This window comes from Lagenorhynchus albirostris, chromosome 3 (assembly GCF_949774975.1).
Source record: "Lagenorhynchus albirostris chromosome 3, mLagAlb1.1, whole genome shotgun sequence".
In the NCBI taxonomy this organism is placed as follows: Eukaryota; Metazoa; Chordata; class Mammalia; order Artiodactyla; family Delphinidae; genus Lagenorhynchus; species Lagenorhynchus albirostris.
This window is the reverse complement of record NC_083097.1, coordinates 81,560,173-81,579,476: the sequence shown is the minus strand read 5'-3', so window position 1 is coordinate 81,579,476 and position 19,304 is coordinate 81,560,173. Positions and strand designations below refer to the sequence as shown.

General features: G+C 39.7%; 1 protein-coding gene across 3 annotated transcripts in view; it reads left to right on the top strand.

Moving 5' to 3' along the window:
* Positions 1 to 18,203: 18,203 nt before the first annotated feature.
* The window catches only part of ST8SIA4 (ST8 alpha-N-acetyl-neuraminide alpha-2,8-sialyltransferase 4), a 100,887-nt gene continuing 99,786 nt past the window's right edge, over positions 18,204 to 19,304 (top strand). For all 3 annotated transcript variants that reach the window (XM_060146172.1, XM_060146171.1, XM_060146173.1), the window contains exon 1: positions 18,204 to 18,613. In XM_060146172.1, the coding sequence (XP_060002155.1) occupies positions 18,501 to 18,613 (113 nt within the window). In that variant the 5' untranslated portion in view covers positions 18,204 to 18,500. The remainder of the gene's footprint in view (positions 18,614 to 19,304) is intronic.

Genomic DNA, 19,304 nt, shown 5'->3' with positions numbered 1-19,304 from the left:
TGGGGAATAAAGAACAGAATCTTTTGCCTTTCGTGTCAAACACAGCACTCTCCCAAGTACTCAAAGGTAATTGAGCCACCTCCATTATCACAAGGTTCTAAACAAAATAACACTCTCTCTTTAATCTATGAAAATATCATAAAATGGCTCCTAATTCATTTGTCATTTTATTTCTTCATTCTTCAGAATAACCTGTAAACTATTCTTATAGCTCTTATACAACATTTTATTTTGATGTTTGGAAACAATACAAAGACATATGGAAACATTAGAGTGAGTAGGTGATGCTAGGATAATATCAATTAGATCTGTTTTCATTAATCATTCATTCAAATGTGACTTTCAGGCTTTATAGATGAATCTATCTCACACAATATGAAAACATTTAGGTAAGTGTAGCTGAACATTACGTGCAACCATGTGATAATTCATGAACATTTATATGAATCTTTCATTGCTCATCCAAATAAATGCCACATTGAGCATTCAATATGTTTGAATGTGCAGTCTCGCACAAAAAATCCTCTTTCTTCAAACCATAATGTTACATATTACTTTACCATGGGGCTTTTAATATATTAGAGTGTGATTCTGCACATATCATCTTTGGGATTTTGTGCTATGAGCCATGGGATGCTCCTATACACCACTGCCTGGATCAGCGGACCTGAGCTTCATTATCCCACTGCAAAGAGAAAGTAGAGCAGAGGTGTTTGTCACTTACATGACTGTCTCTTATTTTGATTGTTTCACTTAGACAGTAAATCTCAGTGTCATTAAGGGTGATCTGAAAGTTAAATATTGTAAAGCATTTCTAAAATTAACAATGGGCTGCTTCCCACAGCAAGATGAACAAAATCCACTTAAAACTGTAGGTGGTGTTTGTTTTTTCTTCACTTCTTTTTATTTTCCTTTAAGCCTCCAAGAATTAATTAAATAGCCAGTTTTTCTAAAGCCTACAGAGATACTGAGCTTGCTGAACTTAGCCTTTGTAAGAAGTGTCAGACATAATCTTCCTTTTTACTATAAAATCCCGGGTTTCTTGAAAGGAATATATTGTCATTCTCAGAGAAATATAAAGTAACAAAACTCCGACATGTGTAACTTAAAATAGCTGTCACATGAATCAACATTAATGACAGTACAGAATAAACCTAAAGAAACCTGAATCAATACTCCCAGAAACTACAGTAAAAATAGGAAAGAATAAAGGTCCTAAAATTCTTAGGAATGAAAAATCAAGAAGGAGTGACCAACAAACACAATGTCATTCTCAATCACTTTCAATAGTAGATAATACGATGGACCACCTAAACTCCCCCTGCAAGACTGAGACACTCATTCCTCCACCTTTTGGGAATGCCAACAGCTGTGTCCCTCTCCAGAAATTTCCTTTAGCTCAAGTGAGCATCTAAACTCAAGTCAGGTCCCATCCCAAAGTGGTGTCAAGCCAAGGCCACTCTAAAGGACCAACCCAACTCCAGTGCTTCCCATGAAACTATATGAGTTCATCCTTTGTAACTCACTGAAGTTCAGCTTTCCTCTTTGCCTAGTTCTAGTGCCTTTATATCTAAATATTGGTATTGAGGGTGCTGCCCCAAACACTTTCGACTTGCAAATCTCAAAGTCTGTTTTCCAAAGTTCTGACTTAAGACAATTAGTGTCAGCAGTGGTCTAAGTAAATAGTTCTTATATGAGATACTGAAGCCAGATGCCCTGCCAGCAAGCTGGCAAGGAGGACTCCATCACTGGTAGTAGGCCCAGCCCTACAATTATAGCAGTGCATTTGTTAAAACTCTCACCTGTGGTGAATTGGTTTGGTATGCTGGTGCAAATGAATGCATTGACAGGTGCAGTATCTCAGGCTTTTGCATGGCTGAGGGAAGTATTAGAAGGAAATCACATCAGGTGTCTCTTACTGAATGACTTTGATGCATCAGAGAAGACCAATAAAAGGCTGTGGGTGATTAATCACCAATTGACGGTGAAGTGTAAAATTTAGAGGGCCTCCTTTGCAGCTTGCAAAGGGGCTCTTATCTCCTGCAGCTGGAGACAGGAAAATAACTGAGTATTCGGCCCAGGAATTAATTACAATAATAGCCTAGAGCCTTGCAGAGGAGGTTGAATTGTCAGTCTTTCCAGCAAAGACTGTGCCAGTGATGGATTCCTGTTTGGAAAGAGTGAGATACTGAGGCTTGAGCTGGGGACATTTGGGTTGATGAACTCATTATATTAACTCCAGATCCCTTGAATCCTTTGGACTTGAAGAAGAGGCCTTCTCCTTCCTAATAAGGGCCTGCATGCCTCCATTGCTTGAAAATGATTGCGTGATCACTGCTGCACAAGACAACATGAACACCCCTCAGCACCTGGCTGTAGCTCCCCGTTTAGATTCCAAGCTGGGGAAGTGCTGGGCAGGCTAAAGGAGATAAGGACCTGTGATCCCTGTGGGCACCTCCCAGTAGGCTTCTAGTGGGTCTGCAGGAGCTAGTCAGTATGCACTGGATGGAGTTGGGACAATCTTACTGAGATTGCATCCTGATGATCCTGTACCAAAAATAGTAGAACGTGAGTTGGGATAAGGATTCCTTAGTTTATTGATAAGGGAGAACTATCTTGTGATAAAGGGTTTGGCAGCTTGACAAGACCTCAGAAAATAGTGCTGATACACTATTAAGATGGTTCTTGGAAACTTGGAGAAAGTGATAGCCCATAATAAGTACAGTAGAAAAGCCAAAACTGCCATGGCAGACATGGAAAAAAGGAATTTTAAAAATTCACAAAAGTTGCCAAGCTACTGGGTATATTATTTAAGGCCAGAAAACCCACCAGTTAACCATGTTCTGAGGGAGAGCTTGGAATACACCTCAATTACAAAAGCAATAGTAATACACTGGTGAAAAAAACATCATCATCCTTGAGAAGCTCAAGGGCAGCTGTGGTCTGTTGGTAGGGCTCGTGGAAATAAGTGCTGTTACAGAACTGTGTTTGCTGAAGGTAAGAATGATGATGGAATCTTGAAAACATAGAGGTCAAAGGTAGCATCTAACCATCAGAAGCAAAGCGGGCTGCCATAATGAGTAGCAAAACTGGTGTGGCTGCCACAGGCGCTGCCTATCTGAGAGTTACCTTTCAGACAATGTGAAATAATGCAAATAGTACTGGTATTAACCCCAAAAAAACATGTGATAAGATCAAGGTTTGGAACCCAGCAAGCAGGGAAAATGCAATCCGGAATGGAAGGTGAGACATTGGTGCAAGGTGTGGCCCAACCCCTAATAATCACACCAGTGGTGATCTGCAAAAATGGCCTTGCAGAAGAGAATACGTTTGCAGGTGTGATGATACACCTGTTGGGGGCAGGGAGGAATAAATGTGGAATTCATGTGACCCACTTGGACACTTCTGTTGCTCCTTTTTTCTAACGTAATTGGGAAGAGACACATGCAGCAACCCTGTTCTAGGAAGATCATGATCACCAAGGGGTTGGAGCCCTCATGAATGGAGGTTTGAGTCAAACCACTAGTTAAGCCATCAAGACCTTCAAAGGTACCTGCTGAGGGTGAGAGGAGGGAGACCATGAGTACAGGATATGGCCCTGTGACCAACAGCAGTGACGGCCTATATTTGTTCTACCAACCACTGTCTTCTAAGGGTCCCCTCAGAAAGAGAGGCCCATGATAATCATAGAAGGACTGCTTCTTGAACATGTGTGGAGAAGTAAATCTTGGGCCAGGGTGGGGGGCTAGGTGGGGATGGGTAGAGGTGAGTGGTCATGAAAATGTCCCCTCACAGCTAAAAGAGAGTGGATACACAACACTGTAAAGCAACTATAGTCCAATAAAAAAATAAAATGAGATAAAAATAAAAAAGAGTGGATATATGTATAACTGATTCACTTTGCTGTACACGTGAAACTAACACAACATTGTAAATCAGCTATACTCCAAAAAAAAAAAGAAAAAGAAAATGTCCTCCTCATATATCCTGCTACAGAAAGCATAAATGGTAGAAGACCCCAGGTGCTACACTCTGAATTCACTGCCGCATTCCTGCTAGGACCCCACTTCTATGGGCTGCTCCCAGCTAATGAGTGATTATGGCAGAAATACTAGTGTCTTCCAGTGGGCAACTTCGTCTTAAGGATTCTTCATATCCTTGACTGAAACTCTCACAGAGTTTTTCTAAAGCCTGACATTTATTTTCCTGCACAGCTCGCCTTCCTTCCCTCTTCCTTCACAAAGATAAGACTTGCATAACAGTCTGATGGACCCCCTGCCTCCTCTGGCTGCCTCCTGGCATTCCTCACAGTCCCTTCCTCCCCGTACATCTTTTGCATGTCTAATCCTGTCTTGGCGTCTGCTTCTCAGAGGAAATGAACTAACGCATATGTGATCCCTAAGAGAAGGGAAATGCTTAAGGTGAGCCTCATGTTCACACTACTTTCTGAATGCATGCCACTTTCTGAATTAAAATGCAGGAAATTAGAAGCCAAACAGAATACAGTTTGCTGTAACACAACACTGAAAACTCTCAAAACCAAGTCAGGAAAGAGTATGTACTGCGTTAAGTCCATCCCTATGGAGCTCAAGAACAAGGTAACTAATGTATGGTGAGATAAATAATGAAGAATCATTGCATTTGGTAGATGGAGATTGACTGGAGAGAGGAACAAAGTGCATTTCCAGGAAGATGGAAATGTTCTGTGCTTTGATCAGAGTGTTGGTTATTGCTTATAGACTTTACCAAACTCATCAAATTTTACCCTTTATAATAGTACATTTCACCGAATGTCAGTTATTATGATATATTGATAATGAAATAAAAATGATGCTTGCTAAAGTCCACAGTGGACCATGAGAGAGAATAGCTAACTCATTTTTATGCCTCTATGAACACCTCAATTCTCATAGCTAATTGCTTCTTTGTTTAATTAAGTCTTTCTGCCTTGATCAGATAATTATTTAGGTTCGTTGGGTTGATATTGAAGAGTTTTGAAGCCTATCTTCAAAAGATATAAACATTAATTTATGTTAATATGTTTATATTACTCTATAAATATTATTAATTTACTAAGGCAATATAATCAAGGGAAAATTTTCTCCAGGTTTAAAATTCAGGAATATGTGTATATCATGTTGGTTCTCTGGAATTACAGGATAGCTACATAGCTGTGAATACATAAATGTAACCTGACTATATGGGATAAGAATGCTAAATAATAAACGTGCCAATCAGAAAGGGTCAAGATTAAACCAGAAATACTACAGAAAAGAAAATTGAAGATAAAAGTTTTGGCAGCCCAAGCATAGTCCTATGGAAAGAGGGCTTTGGCCATCAACCTTCAAACACATTTAGCCCACTGGCAAAACCAGCCCTATGCTGAGATGAATAAAACAAGCTGTTAGCTTCTAGGCTTTAATAATGTGGGTCTGTTCTTTGACACACAGAGCATTTGTGTAGTGACGACAAAATTCATATATCAGGATCAGTAAATTTGGTCGCTAAGTGTTGGATCATGAAAAATTTACCATGAAAGAGTTGCCAGTTTGTGAGGGTTTTAGGATATGGACTAGCTAACCTTTCTTTTCTAACAGTATTATTCCCATTGCTTCACCTGCTTTTATTTTCTGTGATTTTTTACAGAAAAAAAATATTGTTGACATTTATTCTGTCTTTAAATCTCCTATCCCTTTGGACCCTGCAGACTTTGTCAGCTTGAATTTCTATCCATGACAGACACAACTCTATCTGCCCAATGTGGATTTATCTCCCGAGTATTCGTCTCTTAATGATTTATTATTATATCTTTTAATCTTGTGTGAGGTATTAGATTTCCCAGTGGTAGATCTTATTTTTCTGCTGAATTTTCACTCTCTTCCTAGTAAGGGATTTACCCTGCCTTATTATGGACACATGGCATGCAGGGCCCTACAGTACTGACTTATTGATTTGGGTCTTGGCTACAGTACAAGCTGTAGCTAAAGGAATGTGAGAGAACATAGCATACAGAAATATCTGAGAAGGAACTTTAGGAGGCATCAGGAATTCCTGCCAGCTGTCTTTCTGAATGTCCCAAATAAGGCCAGCTCCCCGAGGCTGGAATCTGGAATGAGAAGACATGTGGAGCAGAACCACAGAACCTGACCCAAGGCCACTGACATCTATCATGAGCAAGAAATAAATATGTGTTGTTGTAAGTCACTGTGATTTTGGGGGGGGGGTCACTTGTTATTAATAAAGCTAACTAACAAAATTCATATGCTGGATTAGGATTATCAAAATGAAATACTGTAACAGCAAATGTGAATCCTTTTTAGATGATGTATCACATAAGAATGAAGAATACACTGTTTAAGCAAAAATATTAAAATTAATACAAATAAGAAAAAAATCTTAAGTATGACAGCGTCTACCATCCAGAGTTACTAAAAAAAAATGCTTTCTTTGTCTTTTGGTTATAATAATTTAAGGTTAAGTAACTTGTCTCTCATCACTTAATGATTACTTCAGAGCATTTGAGAAGGGGTCTCTCTTTCTCCAACAAGTCCTCACAAGTGAAGGCTGTTCTTCTTTGACATGCTATATAAATCATGGCCAGTAATAGGAAAGATATCCTTTTTGGTTCCCCATTACATATACAAAACATCTCTCCATCTCCTTTGACACATATGCCATCATTGGTATCCTCTTCTACCAACCCTCATGCTGTCATCTACAGACCACCTACTCACTCCCAGTAATTAAAGGCCTGCTCAACTCATGCAATTTATACTTACTCCTGTTGTCATTCTTGGTGATTTTCAAATAATCGTGTAAATTATCCATCCAAAACTCTAGTCTTTCTCTGCATTTTTTCTCATGTCTAGCAAAATTTGGTTTTACTTCAATCTAGTCTCCCATTCCCATAGAAATTCTGTATCTTGCACTGCCATTAACTTATTTTCCCCTGAAATCCAAGTTGCAAGTATCTCACTCTTTGAGTACTACCTCCCACATTTTCAGCTAACTTTCTCCTATAGCCCCTTAAAATTATTTCATTGTATTGAAATTTCATCCCATTGGGTTGTAGACTTTATGCATCTGTGCCCTTCTGTTTTGACACCCTTTTTCCCATCTTAGATTTGGTAGCCCTTTCAACTCTTGTTAAATACTGTCAACTCTCTCCCTCTGCCATCTTGTCTGGCAAAACCTCAACCCTGGTTGAACTCAAGTATATACATTCTGTGTCTGAAACCTGTATAACTCAACTCAACTGGAAATAGTCGTATAACCATACTGACAGGTCTCTGCTTAAATTCATGAGCTCAGGCCTCAAATAGAGAAGTAGCATTGCCTAAAAATAATACTACATGTCCTAAATAAGTTTGTTTTCACAGACTTTGGTATAAATATTTCAGAAATTTGTTTTCCTCAAATACCTTCTTATATGGTATCTTCTATTTCCCTTAATTTATTATGCACGGTATAATGACTGCCATTGTATTCTTTATTTTCTAACATTTCTGCCTAGCCCTTTTCTACTTCCTGGCCTTTTGACTTGCTATTCTCTTAGCCTATAATGCTCTTAAACCCAGTTCTGTGTATTGCTATATTCCTCTTATTCTGCAAGTCTCATTTCAAATGTCGTCTCCTCAGAGAGCCCTTGCCTGACCATCTTGTTCAAAGAACTCCTTTATTACCGTCTGTTACATTGCCCTGTTGACTCCTTCACACACTAATCACAGTATGTAATTATTCAGTAAATATTTTGACTAGATTTCCAAAGATTCTACTCATCTCTTTAACCCCTTAACTGTAAGTTATGAGTAACTATCATGGGATTAGGTGGGTAGTTGAATACCAGTTGGAGTGGTAGTTTGACATGTCTTTTTGTGCTTGTTCTACCAGTTGTCATCAGAGAACTATATAAGGCTAGTTTTAATGCTTTCTATACATGACTTCATCTTCAAAGGGATCTCAGCATCCATGGACAAGAATCATCAACTGCCCAAACATCTCTGCTCACCTCAACAGAGCTATGACAGATATCTCTAATACCAAGGACACACATTCAAAATCTTCATAGGCTCTAGGTGAGTCTCCACAGGAATACCATACATCATAAATGTTATAGTCATAATCCACTCACTTCTGAGAATTCTCTGTAAATTTACTACTCCTCTGCCAAAAAGATGCTAAGTGGATAAATCCAATCTACTTCCTTCTTCCTATCTCCATCTAAGACATGTGGTCAAAAGGTAAATAGTTTTACATTTAGGTCACACAAGAGGGGTAAAATCCCCAGATATTTTTGATCTTCCCAGTAGAATTCTAAAACACATTTCTTTATTTTTCTAATGATAGGATCACAACTGTAACTAACATAAGCTATCACAGTTTGCATAAGCTGCCTATTTGTGAGCATGTGGTTAGCCACAATGCCTCCGGTATCCATAGCTATTTACATAAAGTTTTCTGGTGGAATGTAGGGAAATACTATAGTGCTAATGCAGAAGACAGATCATTTATTTATATTGTGAGGCACAGGTCATGCGTGAATTAGACTCATTATTTTTCCTTTATTCCCACAGGTTTCCTCCAGTGAGTATCTTGATTCATTCTCCCAGAGCAACTTTCTCCTGCTGACAGGCTAGGCACTTCTAGACTTGGCATTCAAAATTTTAGTTAATAGGGGCTTTATTTAGTTACTTTACAAAAAAAGCTGAAATTATCTAAATTTCAATACATTACACAGGTAAATCACGAAGTGTATATCTTCTAATAGAATTACTTACTTGAAGGGCTGCAAACTCAAATACCTGCAGGGGCCAAGAAGCTAAAGTATAAATAAATTTTAAAATTCTGGAATAATCACAAATTACAGAGATGAAACAGCTGCTACTCAACTCCCCCTAATTGTTACCATCAGAGTAGATGAATCTGGTATTAACAAGTCTTCTTATATTTTTGAAAATAAATTTGAAGTACTGGCAACTAATTGTGTGTGTATGTGTGTGTGTGCATGTGTATGCATGTGTGTGTATTTTATTTCAATCCATCTTGCAGGAAAACAAAATGTCTTCTGCAGGCTATGTCGATCACCAGTTTACCAGTTAGTGATGACCTCAATATTATTTTTCTTTAAAATCTTCAAATGACAAACATTAAAAATCATTTAAAATGCTTCACAAAACTCAATTTACATAGGACTGTTCCACGTTATAACAGTATATGTATATCAAAGCAATATTTTCCAGAGATACTGTAACTATTGTAACTATAAAAAGTTACATAGATATAGATATCTAGAAAGAGATAGATTTACAGAAATAATTTTTTAGCCATGAACAAGTTTTACTACTATTTCTCTTTTGCTTTTATTATGATGCATTGAAAATAATATAAAAGGAATGGGGGTTCCATTAAAGAAAACATTAAGTGGGTGATTAGATTGGGCAATTTAAGAAAATAGAGGAGAACAGAAATTGTTTAAATCAGATACAAGAGAGACTTTTATTTTTATTGTTTTTTAAAATTTATTTTTGGCTGTGTTGGGTCTTCGTTGCTGTACACAGGCTTTCTCTAGTTGCGGCGAGCGGGGGTGACTCTTCATTGTGGCGCGTGGGCTTCTCATTGCAGTGGCTTCTCTTGTTGTGGAGCATGGGCTCTAGGCATGCGGGCTTCAGTAGTTGTGGCTCGTGGGCTCTAGAGCGCAGGCTTAGTAGTTGCGACGCGCAGGCTTAGTTGCTCCACGGCATGTGGGATCTTCCTGGACCAGGGCTTGAACCCGTGTCCCCTGCATCGGCAGTCGGATTCTTAACCACTATGCCACCAGGGAAGCCCAAGAGAGACTTTTAGAAGGTACACAAAGATTGAAGAAATTACAAACCCCAAACAGTAAATTCCCTAGGTAGTGACACACACAATTGCCTATGAAGTGACCACTATTCAATAGCTGACCAGTTTGGAGTAATATTGAGCCTGATGGTTATTCTCTTCCTACGAGATAGTTTCTCCTATCACTGTTAAGCACAGAAAAACAGCAAAAGGAGAACACAAAAAAAATCAGTAGGTAATAAGGTAGGGCATCTAGGACTTGCCAAAACATGTATGGGATAGTGTGCCTGTTTATTTTAACATTTCAGGGGTGTGTGCAGTAGGAAATAAAACACCAAGAACTAGGACTGTAGAACTGAAAGGGATAAGAGTTGATAAACAATTAAAATGTGGACTTGTGAGCAGCTGAAGTGCTTATTTCAGAATGAGGCATATGTAACTGGCAGGGGTTACAAGATGTCAGAGGACATTTCAAATGGATATTAAAAATTTTTTAATATTTGACTAACAGTATGTAAGAATTGTCTCTTCTAAGGACATTCATGTTTAAATAGAGATTAAGTATTAAATGCAAAGGATGATGTAAGTGACGTGGGTTAAATAACGGGGAAGAATTGAGAATGGCAATGATGGGATTTTTCCTGTTTTTCCAGAAATTATACTAGATTCATGATTATATCTTGTACCTAAAGTCAAAATCACCCTTCTGCTGTAAGCCTACGATATTTGGTTACTATGGATGAAAAACAGAGTAACAAAAGGACAATGAACATACATACAGAAAAATATGTGAAGCTTTTATGAATATTTACATGGGCAAAATGAATTAATTTAGAATAAATTTTTAAAAACTAGATATTTTGTCCAGAAACAAATAAAGAGATTGAGTTGCCTGTTGGTGAACAGCTGAATTTTCGCATTAATATCCTTCTTGTTCTTCTTGATCATTTATTCATAGGTAAAAGGCTTTGTATGAATAATTCTCACTATATTGCTAGGTCATAAACAAGACCTTCAATCAGCTCATCTGTGATGGTTAATCTTATGTGCCAAGTTGATTAGGCCAGACACCCAGATATTTGATCAAACACCAGTCCAGATGTTGCTGTGAGGTGTTTTTTAGATGAGAGTAACATTTAAATCAATAAACTATGAGTAAAGCAAATTACCATCCATAACGTGGGCCTTAGCCAGTAAGCTTAAGACCTTAAGGAAAAACAGACAAAGGTTCCCCAAGAAAGAGGGATATCTACCCCCAGATGACCTCGGATGTGAGCTGCAACATCAACTCTTCCCTCTTCCCAAGTCTCCAGGCTGCTGGCTTATCCTGCAGAGTTAGAAATTGCCAGCCTCCACAATCATGTGACTGATTCCTTAAAATAAATCTCTTTATATCTGTATATACACACATTCCATTGGTTCTTTTTCTCTCGAGATTCCTGACTACTACACCAACATTCCCATTATTAAAATGTCATAGGTACTAGCAAGGAACACGTGGAATTTGAAATGGAAAAAAAACATTTATATCAGCATTCAAAAAATGAAATACTTTGGTATAAATCTAACTAAACATGTACAAGATGTATATGAGGAAAACTATCAAATTCTGATGAAAGGAATCACAGAAAAACTAAATAAATGAAGAAATGATCCAGGTTCATGGATAGGAAGACTCAATATGGTCAAGATGTCAGTTCTTCCCAGCTTTTAACAGATCAACACAATTCCAATCAAAATCACAGCAAGTTACTTTGAGGATATTGACAAACCGATTCTACAGTTTATATGGAAAGACAAAAAACCCAAAATAGCCAGCACAATATTGAAGAAGAACAAAGTTGGAGGAGTGACACTACCAGATTTCAAGACTTACTATAAAGCTATAATACTCAAGACAATGTGATACTGGTGAAAGAATAGACAGATAGATCGATGGAACAAATAAAGTACCCAGAAACAGACCCATACAAGTGTATTCAACTGACCTTTGATAAAGGAGTAAAGCAAAAAAATTAAGAAAAAATAGTCATTTCAACAAATGATGCTGAAACACTAGACATCCACATGCAAATATACCTTAGGTATGTTCCTCACAAAAATTAACTCAAAATAGATAATAGACCTAAATGTAATTTGGGAAACTACAAAACTCCTAGAAGATGACACACGAGAAAATCTAGATGACCTTGGATTTGATGATGATTTTTTAGATAGAAAATCAAAGGCATGATCAGTGTGAGAAATAGTTGATAAGCTGGACTTAAACAAAATTTAAAATTTCTGCTCTGTGAAAGTCAAGAGAATGAACTGGAAGATAATATTGCAAAAGACATGTGATAAAGGATTGTTATCTAAAATATACAAGGAACTCTTAAACCCAGCAATTAAGAAATGAACAACCTAATTTAAAAATGAACAAACGATCTGGACATCTCACCAAAGACAATATACAGATGGCAAATAAACATATTGTATGTCATCGGAGAAATGCAAATTAAAACAACAGTGAGATACCACTAAATGCTTGTTAGATGGACAAAATTCAAAACACCAAAAACACTAAATGCTGGTAAAGATGTGGAGCAACACGAACTCTCATTCTTTGCTGATGAAATGAAAATAATACAGCCACCTGGAAATCACTTCAGGTTTCTTACAAAGCTAACCATAGTCTTACCATCAATCTTACCAGCAACAGCGCTCCTTGGTATTTACCCAAATGTTGAAAACATGCCCACACACAAACACAAAAGACTGCACGTTTATAGCACCTTTATGATTGCCAAAACTTGGAAGCAACCAAGATGTCCTTCAGTAGGCATTTGGATAAATAAACTGTGGTACATGCAGATAATGGAATATTCAGTGTTAAAAAGAAATGAGCTTTCAAGCCATGAAAAAATACGGAGGAATCTTTAAAGCATATTACTAAGTAAAAGAAGCCAATATGAAAGGGCTACATACTTTATCATTCCAACTGTATGTCTTCTAGAAAAGGCAAACCTATAGGTACAGTAAAAAGATCAGTGGTTGCCTGGAACTGGCTGGGGAGGGGGCATGAATAGCCAGAGCACAGAGGATTTTTAGGGCAGTGAAACTGCTCTGTATGATATTATAATGGTGGATATTATACCATCATTATATTGGTGGATATCATTGTACATTTGTCAAAGCCCATAGAATATACAATTCCAAGAGTGAACCCTATTGTAAACTATGGACGGTGGGTGACAATGATGCCACTTTCACTGACTTTGACAAACGTCAGCTCCATGTTAGGCCCATAGTCCTACCCATCCCCCTTTCCTCAGGGCTAAACTTTTGTCTACCCACAGGGAATGCACCCAAGCCAGATGAGTTCCCTGTCAACTTTTACTCTTGCCTTCACCTGACACGAAAACTGGAAGAATGCCTTTTGCTGATGCAGTTGGTTAATGGTCATGAGACCTTGAGGGGAAGGAAAAACCCCTGGTTCCAGTTCCAGTTCGTGTGGATGTGCTTCTCACTTGGTAGTCAGATTCTGTTTTTAGCTTTGGCCCCTTTCAATCCCCCTGTACCCCTTCTGGTTGTGCTGAATGCAGCTACAATTGTCTCTGGATCATCTGTGTGGGGGATCCTTCCTGCCTGTATGTAAATTACCCACAATAAGCTTCGTAGTTGCACTTTATGGAGTTGCCTGCTTTGCTTTTTGGTCTCGAAGTTCCTTTTCAGTTTCGAGGATATTATTAGATATCTCCACCTCCCAACTGGGTAAGTGTGTAACTTGCTTCTCAATATCACTGTAAACCTAAAACTGCTCTAAAAAATATCCTATTAAAAAATGTCATGGGCTATTAAAAACCCCACTATGAGATTGCAAGTGTCTATTCATTTCTTTCCAGCTGAGGTTGAGGGCACAGCCAGCAATTAAAACATGATTTACATTAAGTTAAAGGATAAAGTAGCATTTTAAAACCATCTGCCATTACTTGCATTATTTATTCAAAGGGTACTACTGTGTAATTGCAGATTTGTGCTGAATAAAGACAAATGTGTTCTCTTTATTGAAGAACTTACAGTCCAAAGATAGCATGGAAATTTAGGAACAACTTTAATTTTTCAGGATCATCAAAACAGGCATTCTAATGGAGGGAGGTAAGTCCAAAGACACTGCTGTGGGTAAGACTTTTTACCCAACATATATATTTATAGTTCTTGTACCTAATAGCATATTGAACCAGACTGTCCTCAGTTTGGCCATAGTGTTGGTCTATACGTATTTTTAAACTTGGCAAATTGTTATGGATGCATATTTCATGAATCTAATAATATCAAATAAATGACATTAAATTACACTCTCAAAACTTAATTGTTCAACTCTATGACATAAATCACAGCAAGATCCTTTTTGACCCACCTTCTAGAGAAATGGAAATTAAAACAAAAATAAACAAATGGGTGGGACCTAATGAAACTTAAAAGCTTTTGCACAGCAAAGGAAACTATAAACAAGACGAAAAGACAACCCTTAGAATGGGAGAAAATATTTGCAAATGAAGCAACTGACAAAGGATTAATCTCCAAAATATACAAGTAGCTCATGCAGCTCAATATTAAAAAATCAAACAACCCAATCCAAAAATGGGCAGAAGAGCTAAATAGACATTTCTCCATAGAAGATATACAGATTGCCAACAAACACATGAAAGGATGCTCAACATCACTAATCAGAGAAATGCAAATGAAAACTACAATGAGATATCACCTCACACCAGTCAGAATGGCCATCATCAAAAAATCTAGAAACAATAAATGCTGGAGAGGGTGTGGAGAAAAGGGAACCCTCTTGCATTGTTGGTGGGGATGTAAATTGATACAGCCACTATGGAGAACAGTATGGAGGTTCCTTAAAAAACAGAACTACCATATGACCCAGCAATCCCACTACTGGGCATATACCCTGAGAAAACCATAATTCAAAAAGAGTCATGTACCACAATGTTCACTGCAGCTCTATTTACAATAGCCAGGACATGGAAGCAACCTCAGTGTCCATCAACAGATGAATGGATAAAGAAGATGTGGCACATATATACAATGGAATATTACTCAGCCATAAAAAGAAATGAAACTGAGTCATTTGCAGTGAGGTGGATGGACCTCGAGACTGTCATACAGAGTGAAGTAAGTCAGAAAGAGAAAAACAAATATCGTATGCTAACTCATGTATATGAACTCTAAAAAAAAAAATGGTTCTGAAGAACCTAGGAGCAGGACAGGAATAAAGACACAGACGTAGAGAATGGACTTGAGGACACGGGGAGGGGGATTGGTAAGCTGGGACGAAGTGAGAGAGTGGCATGGACATATATACACTACCAAAGGTAAAATAGATAGCTAGTGGGAAGCAGCCGCATGGCACAGGGAGATCAGCTTGGTGCTTTGTGTCCACCTAGAGGGGTGGGATAGGGAGGGTGCAAGGGAGACGCAAGAGGGAGGAGAGATGGGGATAAATGTATATGTATAGCTGATTCACTTTTTTATACAGCAGAAACTAACACACCATTGTAAAACAATTATATTCCAATAAAGATGTTAAAAAAACTTAATTGTTCAAATATGGGAAGGGGAATCTCTTGAGTTCCACTGAACCATTATCAGTCATTCAGAAGTGTTCACTTCTATGTATCAATAAAATGTGCTATGCTTAACAAATTCAGAAGCAGCAGCATTATACAACTGGAGAGTTCTTTTTTTTTTTTTTTCCTAGGCATTTAAATCTGCCATGTATTCCTATAACTAGTTCTTGGTTTGCTTTAGTTTTGCTGTTGGTGGATTTGTTTTGTTTCATTTGGGCCATGTGAACCGTTTCGCCAAATTTATAGCTTAATACATGAATTAAACCCACTTTGCTCTTGAAGATTTTCATGCTGCAACTTTCCCATTAGAGAAGACAATTTGACATTGTGTAGCTTTAGATTATTATGATCACACTTATGTGTGACTTATGTGTGAAGACTTATGTCCACTACTTTCCTTTCCCATTTCCTGTTCCAACAGTACTGATCTACCCCAAAGCTCCTGCATTTTATTCCTCTCTGTGTATACATACTCTTTCCTGTGCTTGCAGTGTTCTACCCTCCCTCTGCCTGGCTTACCCCTTAGCTTTGCAAACCCCAGTTTATGTGTGCCCTTTCCTAGGAAACTCACCTTCCTTGCTCCCCAAGACTTAAACACTCTATCTGCTTCCATCCAGTAGCTTACCCAGATACACGATATGTACTTCAAATGCTGCTGTTAGTTCATGGTGCCATATTGCAACTTATTTTTATTTATTTATTTTTCACAATCTGTCCCCCTCTGAGTGCGTGATCTTTCTGTCTGGTTAGATGCTGTATTTTATTCATCTCTATGTTCCCATGCCCACATGTATTTTCTGGCCCATAGTAATTGCTTAAGAAATGTTGGATGAATTTAATTAAGTGATACATATTACTCCATCAGCAGCAGCAGGTAATGTTTTATTTGAAATCCAGAATATATTTGTTTACTGCTTAAAAATCAAAAGTTAACCTAGAGAAGTTAGCATCCTAACCATGCATTGCCCACCCCCTCCGCACCCCAGTACCCTTTTCACTTAAATAAGAAGCTGTTTTATTCTTGCAGTTTCTGCTAATTGAGAAGGCAGTGTGATTGAGCTGCATTAATGCAAGTGGGATTTGCCTAGACATCAATAAACTCGAAACGCTCCCGGTAGGCCACTTGTAGTGTCAATAAATGTTCATAATTACTTGCTCCTTTGAGTATTTTAGACCCAACCTCCTATTCGCTCTGCTGTGAGCAGAGACCTGAGAGGTTCTTAACTTTCTACATCTTAGGGGAAGAATGGCAAACTTTGCCAGGGCTCTCGGGTTTTCAAGCAAAGATGTTGGCTGTTATCCTTGTTATTTTAAGCTGTCAAGGGACTGGAAATTGGAACAGCCACTCTTGCGCCCCTCCAGCAGAGGACTGGGGGTGAACCTCACCGTTTCTGGGTTTAGGAAGGTGTAAACCCCAGGGGCCAAGAGTGGATGACAGCTGGGGACACCGCTTAACCTGAAAGAACAAGAAAATGAATTGAGAGGCTCTGGGGGAAGGGGTGGAGGTGAAGAGCTTGGGACCTGCTCAAATGGATGGGGGAAATCCTGGCTTCCAGGCACTATGTCACCCGAGGAGTGGCTCCCGACCCACCTCCACCACCCCTCAGTAAAAGCCAAGCCAAGGCATGGTACAACCTGAGTTGCAAGCTTCTCTCTGGGTGAGGGCGGAGATCCAAGACTTGGAGAAGGTCTCTGAAGACTAGAACCTAGGACAGGAAAAGTGCCCCTGCCACACAATACAATAGAAGTAAAAACAAAGAGTAAAGGGGAGGAGAGGGTGAAAATCAGGCTAAATGCACATTACTAAGACTTTCAGAGAAAAGCTGGCTCTTCCATTTTTTTCCTTCTTTTCTTCCTTCCTCTCTTCCTTCATTTCTTTTCTCCTTCCTTCCTTCGTGTGTGTGTGTGTGTGTGTTGTGTGTGTATAGGTGTACTTGCATTTGAAAAGGAGGTCCTACTTTTCTCAGAATCCTGTCTCTCAGCAGGGAAGTTCAAGTGGGATTGGAGTTTCCTTGACTCCTGCGTGAGGAGTTTCCAAATGGCAATGAACGAGTCACATAAATATCCATGAAGTTCCTAATGACACCTCTGTCATCAGTTGTTTCCTGCAGAACCCTGAGTCGGGGTCGTCATCCACCACCCACGCTGAGTGGGCGATCGGCTGATCTGCTCGCGTGTGTATTTGTACTTTCCGGATTGAGCGGTGCACGGAATATAAACTCCTTCCCTATCCCTCCCCGCATTCACTCCACTTAAGAGGGCGTGCGTTTGTGTGTGTGCGCGCGCGCGCGCGTGTGTGTATATTTAGCAAAGACGCTTGGAAGAAAGTACCCCTCTTACTACCCACCACCAGCTCTATCCGATAGAGCAGGCGTCTCCGATCTGTCCCCAGCTGAGGTGTCCTCTCCACGCTGATGCGGACTATCTCGGTGCTTCCTTGTCCACAGAGCTAACGCTTTGGTGTCCCGAGAGGGCGACCTGACTTCTTAGTGCGCTGCTCTCTTCCCACGGTGTGCGAGCACTGGTGCGTGCGTGTGTGTGTGCGTGTGTGTGTACACGACTGTGAGCTTGTGAGCTTCCTCTCTCTGCACAGTTCAGGCAAGGCCGGCGACGTTACTCTCCAAGCAGCCGCCAGCGACGAAAGGCAACAGCAGCCTCCGCCCCTGAGTCCCGTGATTGGCTGGTTTTGTTCATCATTTCCATGCTAGGAAAAGGGAAGGGCCAGTGACGCCCCCGAACCCGGCTGCAGAAGCGGCCGCCACCTCCAATGTACAAGGTGTCTCTTCGGAAAAAAACCTGAGCCCCAGGGAGGCGGCGAGGAGCGACCGGGTTAGGGCTGGCGGGAACCGCGAGAGAGTGCGCTGGGCAGCGCTCGAGGACCAGCGGGAGCTCGGCCGCAGAGGACCCTCGAGACCTGCTTCTGAGATCCCAGCTCCACGCTCTCCTCCCATTTTACAGATCCTCCCCCCCTCCCCGCGACTACATCTCCCCAAAACGGAGCCTTTATATGAAAAGAAGGTGAGGGAGCTGGGGCAACCAGGACTTTCCCGGGCACCCAAGATGCGCTCCATTAGGAAGAGGTGGACGATCTGCACGATAAGTCTGCTCCTGATCTTTTATAAAACAAAAGAAATAGCAAGAACTGAGGAGCACCAGGAGACGCAACTCATCGGGTAAATGCAAAGCTTCATTTTAGGATATGATAAAAAGTCAAGCCATAAATGAAATGTGAATATAGACGACAGAGTGAGGGTTGGGGTAGTATTTGTGTTGGTGTCAGCTTGTGAGTGTTTAGTCTCGTGAATTAAATAACAAAGGCTGTTGTTGAGGTGTGTGTGATTCTCTATAGCGGGTTCTCAGTACGAGTTCAACTTGCCCTGTGCGGTGATAGTGACAGTTGTGTTGGTGCTGGGGCTCGCACGCCAAAGAAGTCACTGCAGAAGTGTCAACAAAGAATGGGTGCCCTTGTCCTTTTAGTCCCAGGGCAGAACTCAATCTAGATGTCTTTATTCACCATCTGGTTGCCCTTCCTTCTTTCTCTGCCCTATCACTCTAGGGAGGTACTAGAGAAAGCTGGCTTCCTGAAAGGCTGAAGTTAAAGCTCAGAAAGCAGGAAATGTGTCTCCTCTGTTTCTTTACAATTCTTTGTTGTCGGGTAGATCTGTGTATCATAATTTGATTAGAAACTCCAGGTCAAACAACTATACTTCCTTATTTGCTGTCCGTGGGTAAAACCCATGGGCGTCATGGTTACAGTTTTGGAAACTGGGTGCTGTAGCTTCACACAGACTATATTTCTGCTCTTTAGTTTGTCTAGATGAGTTCAGAATCTTTCTCCACCCCAGTAAGTTCTCTAAATATCAC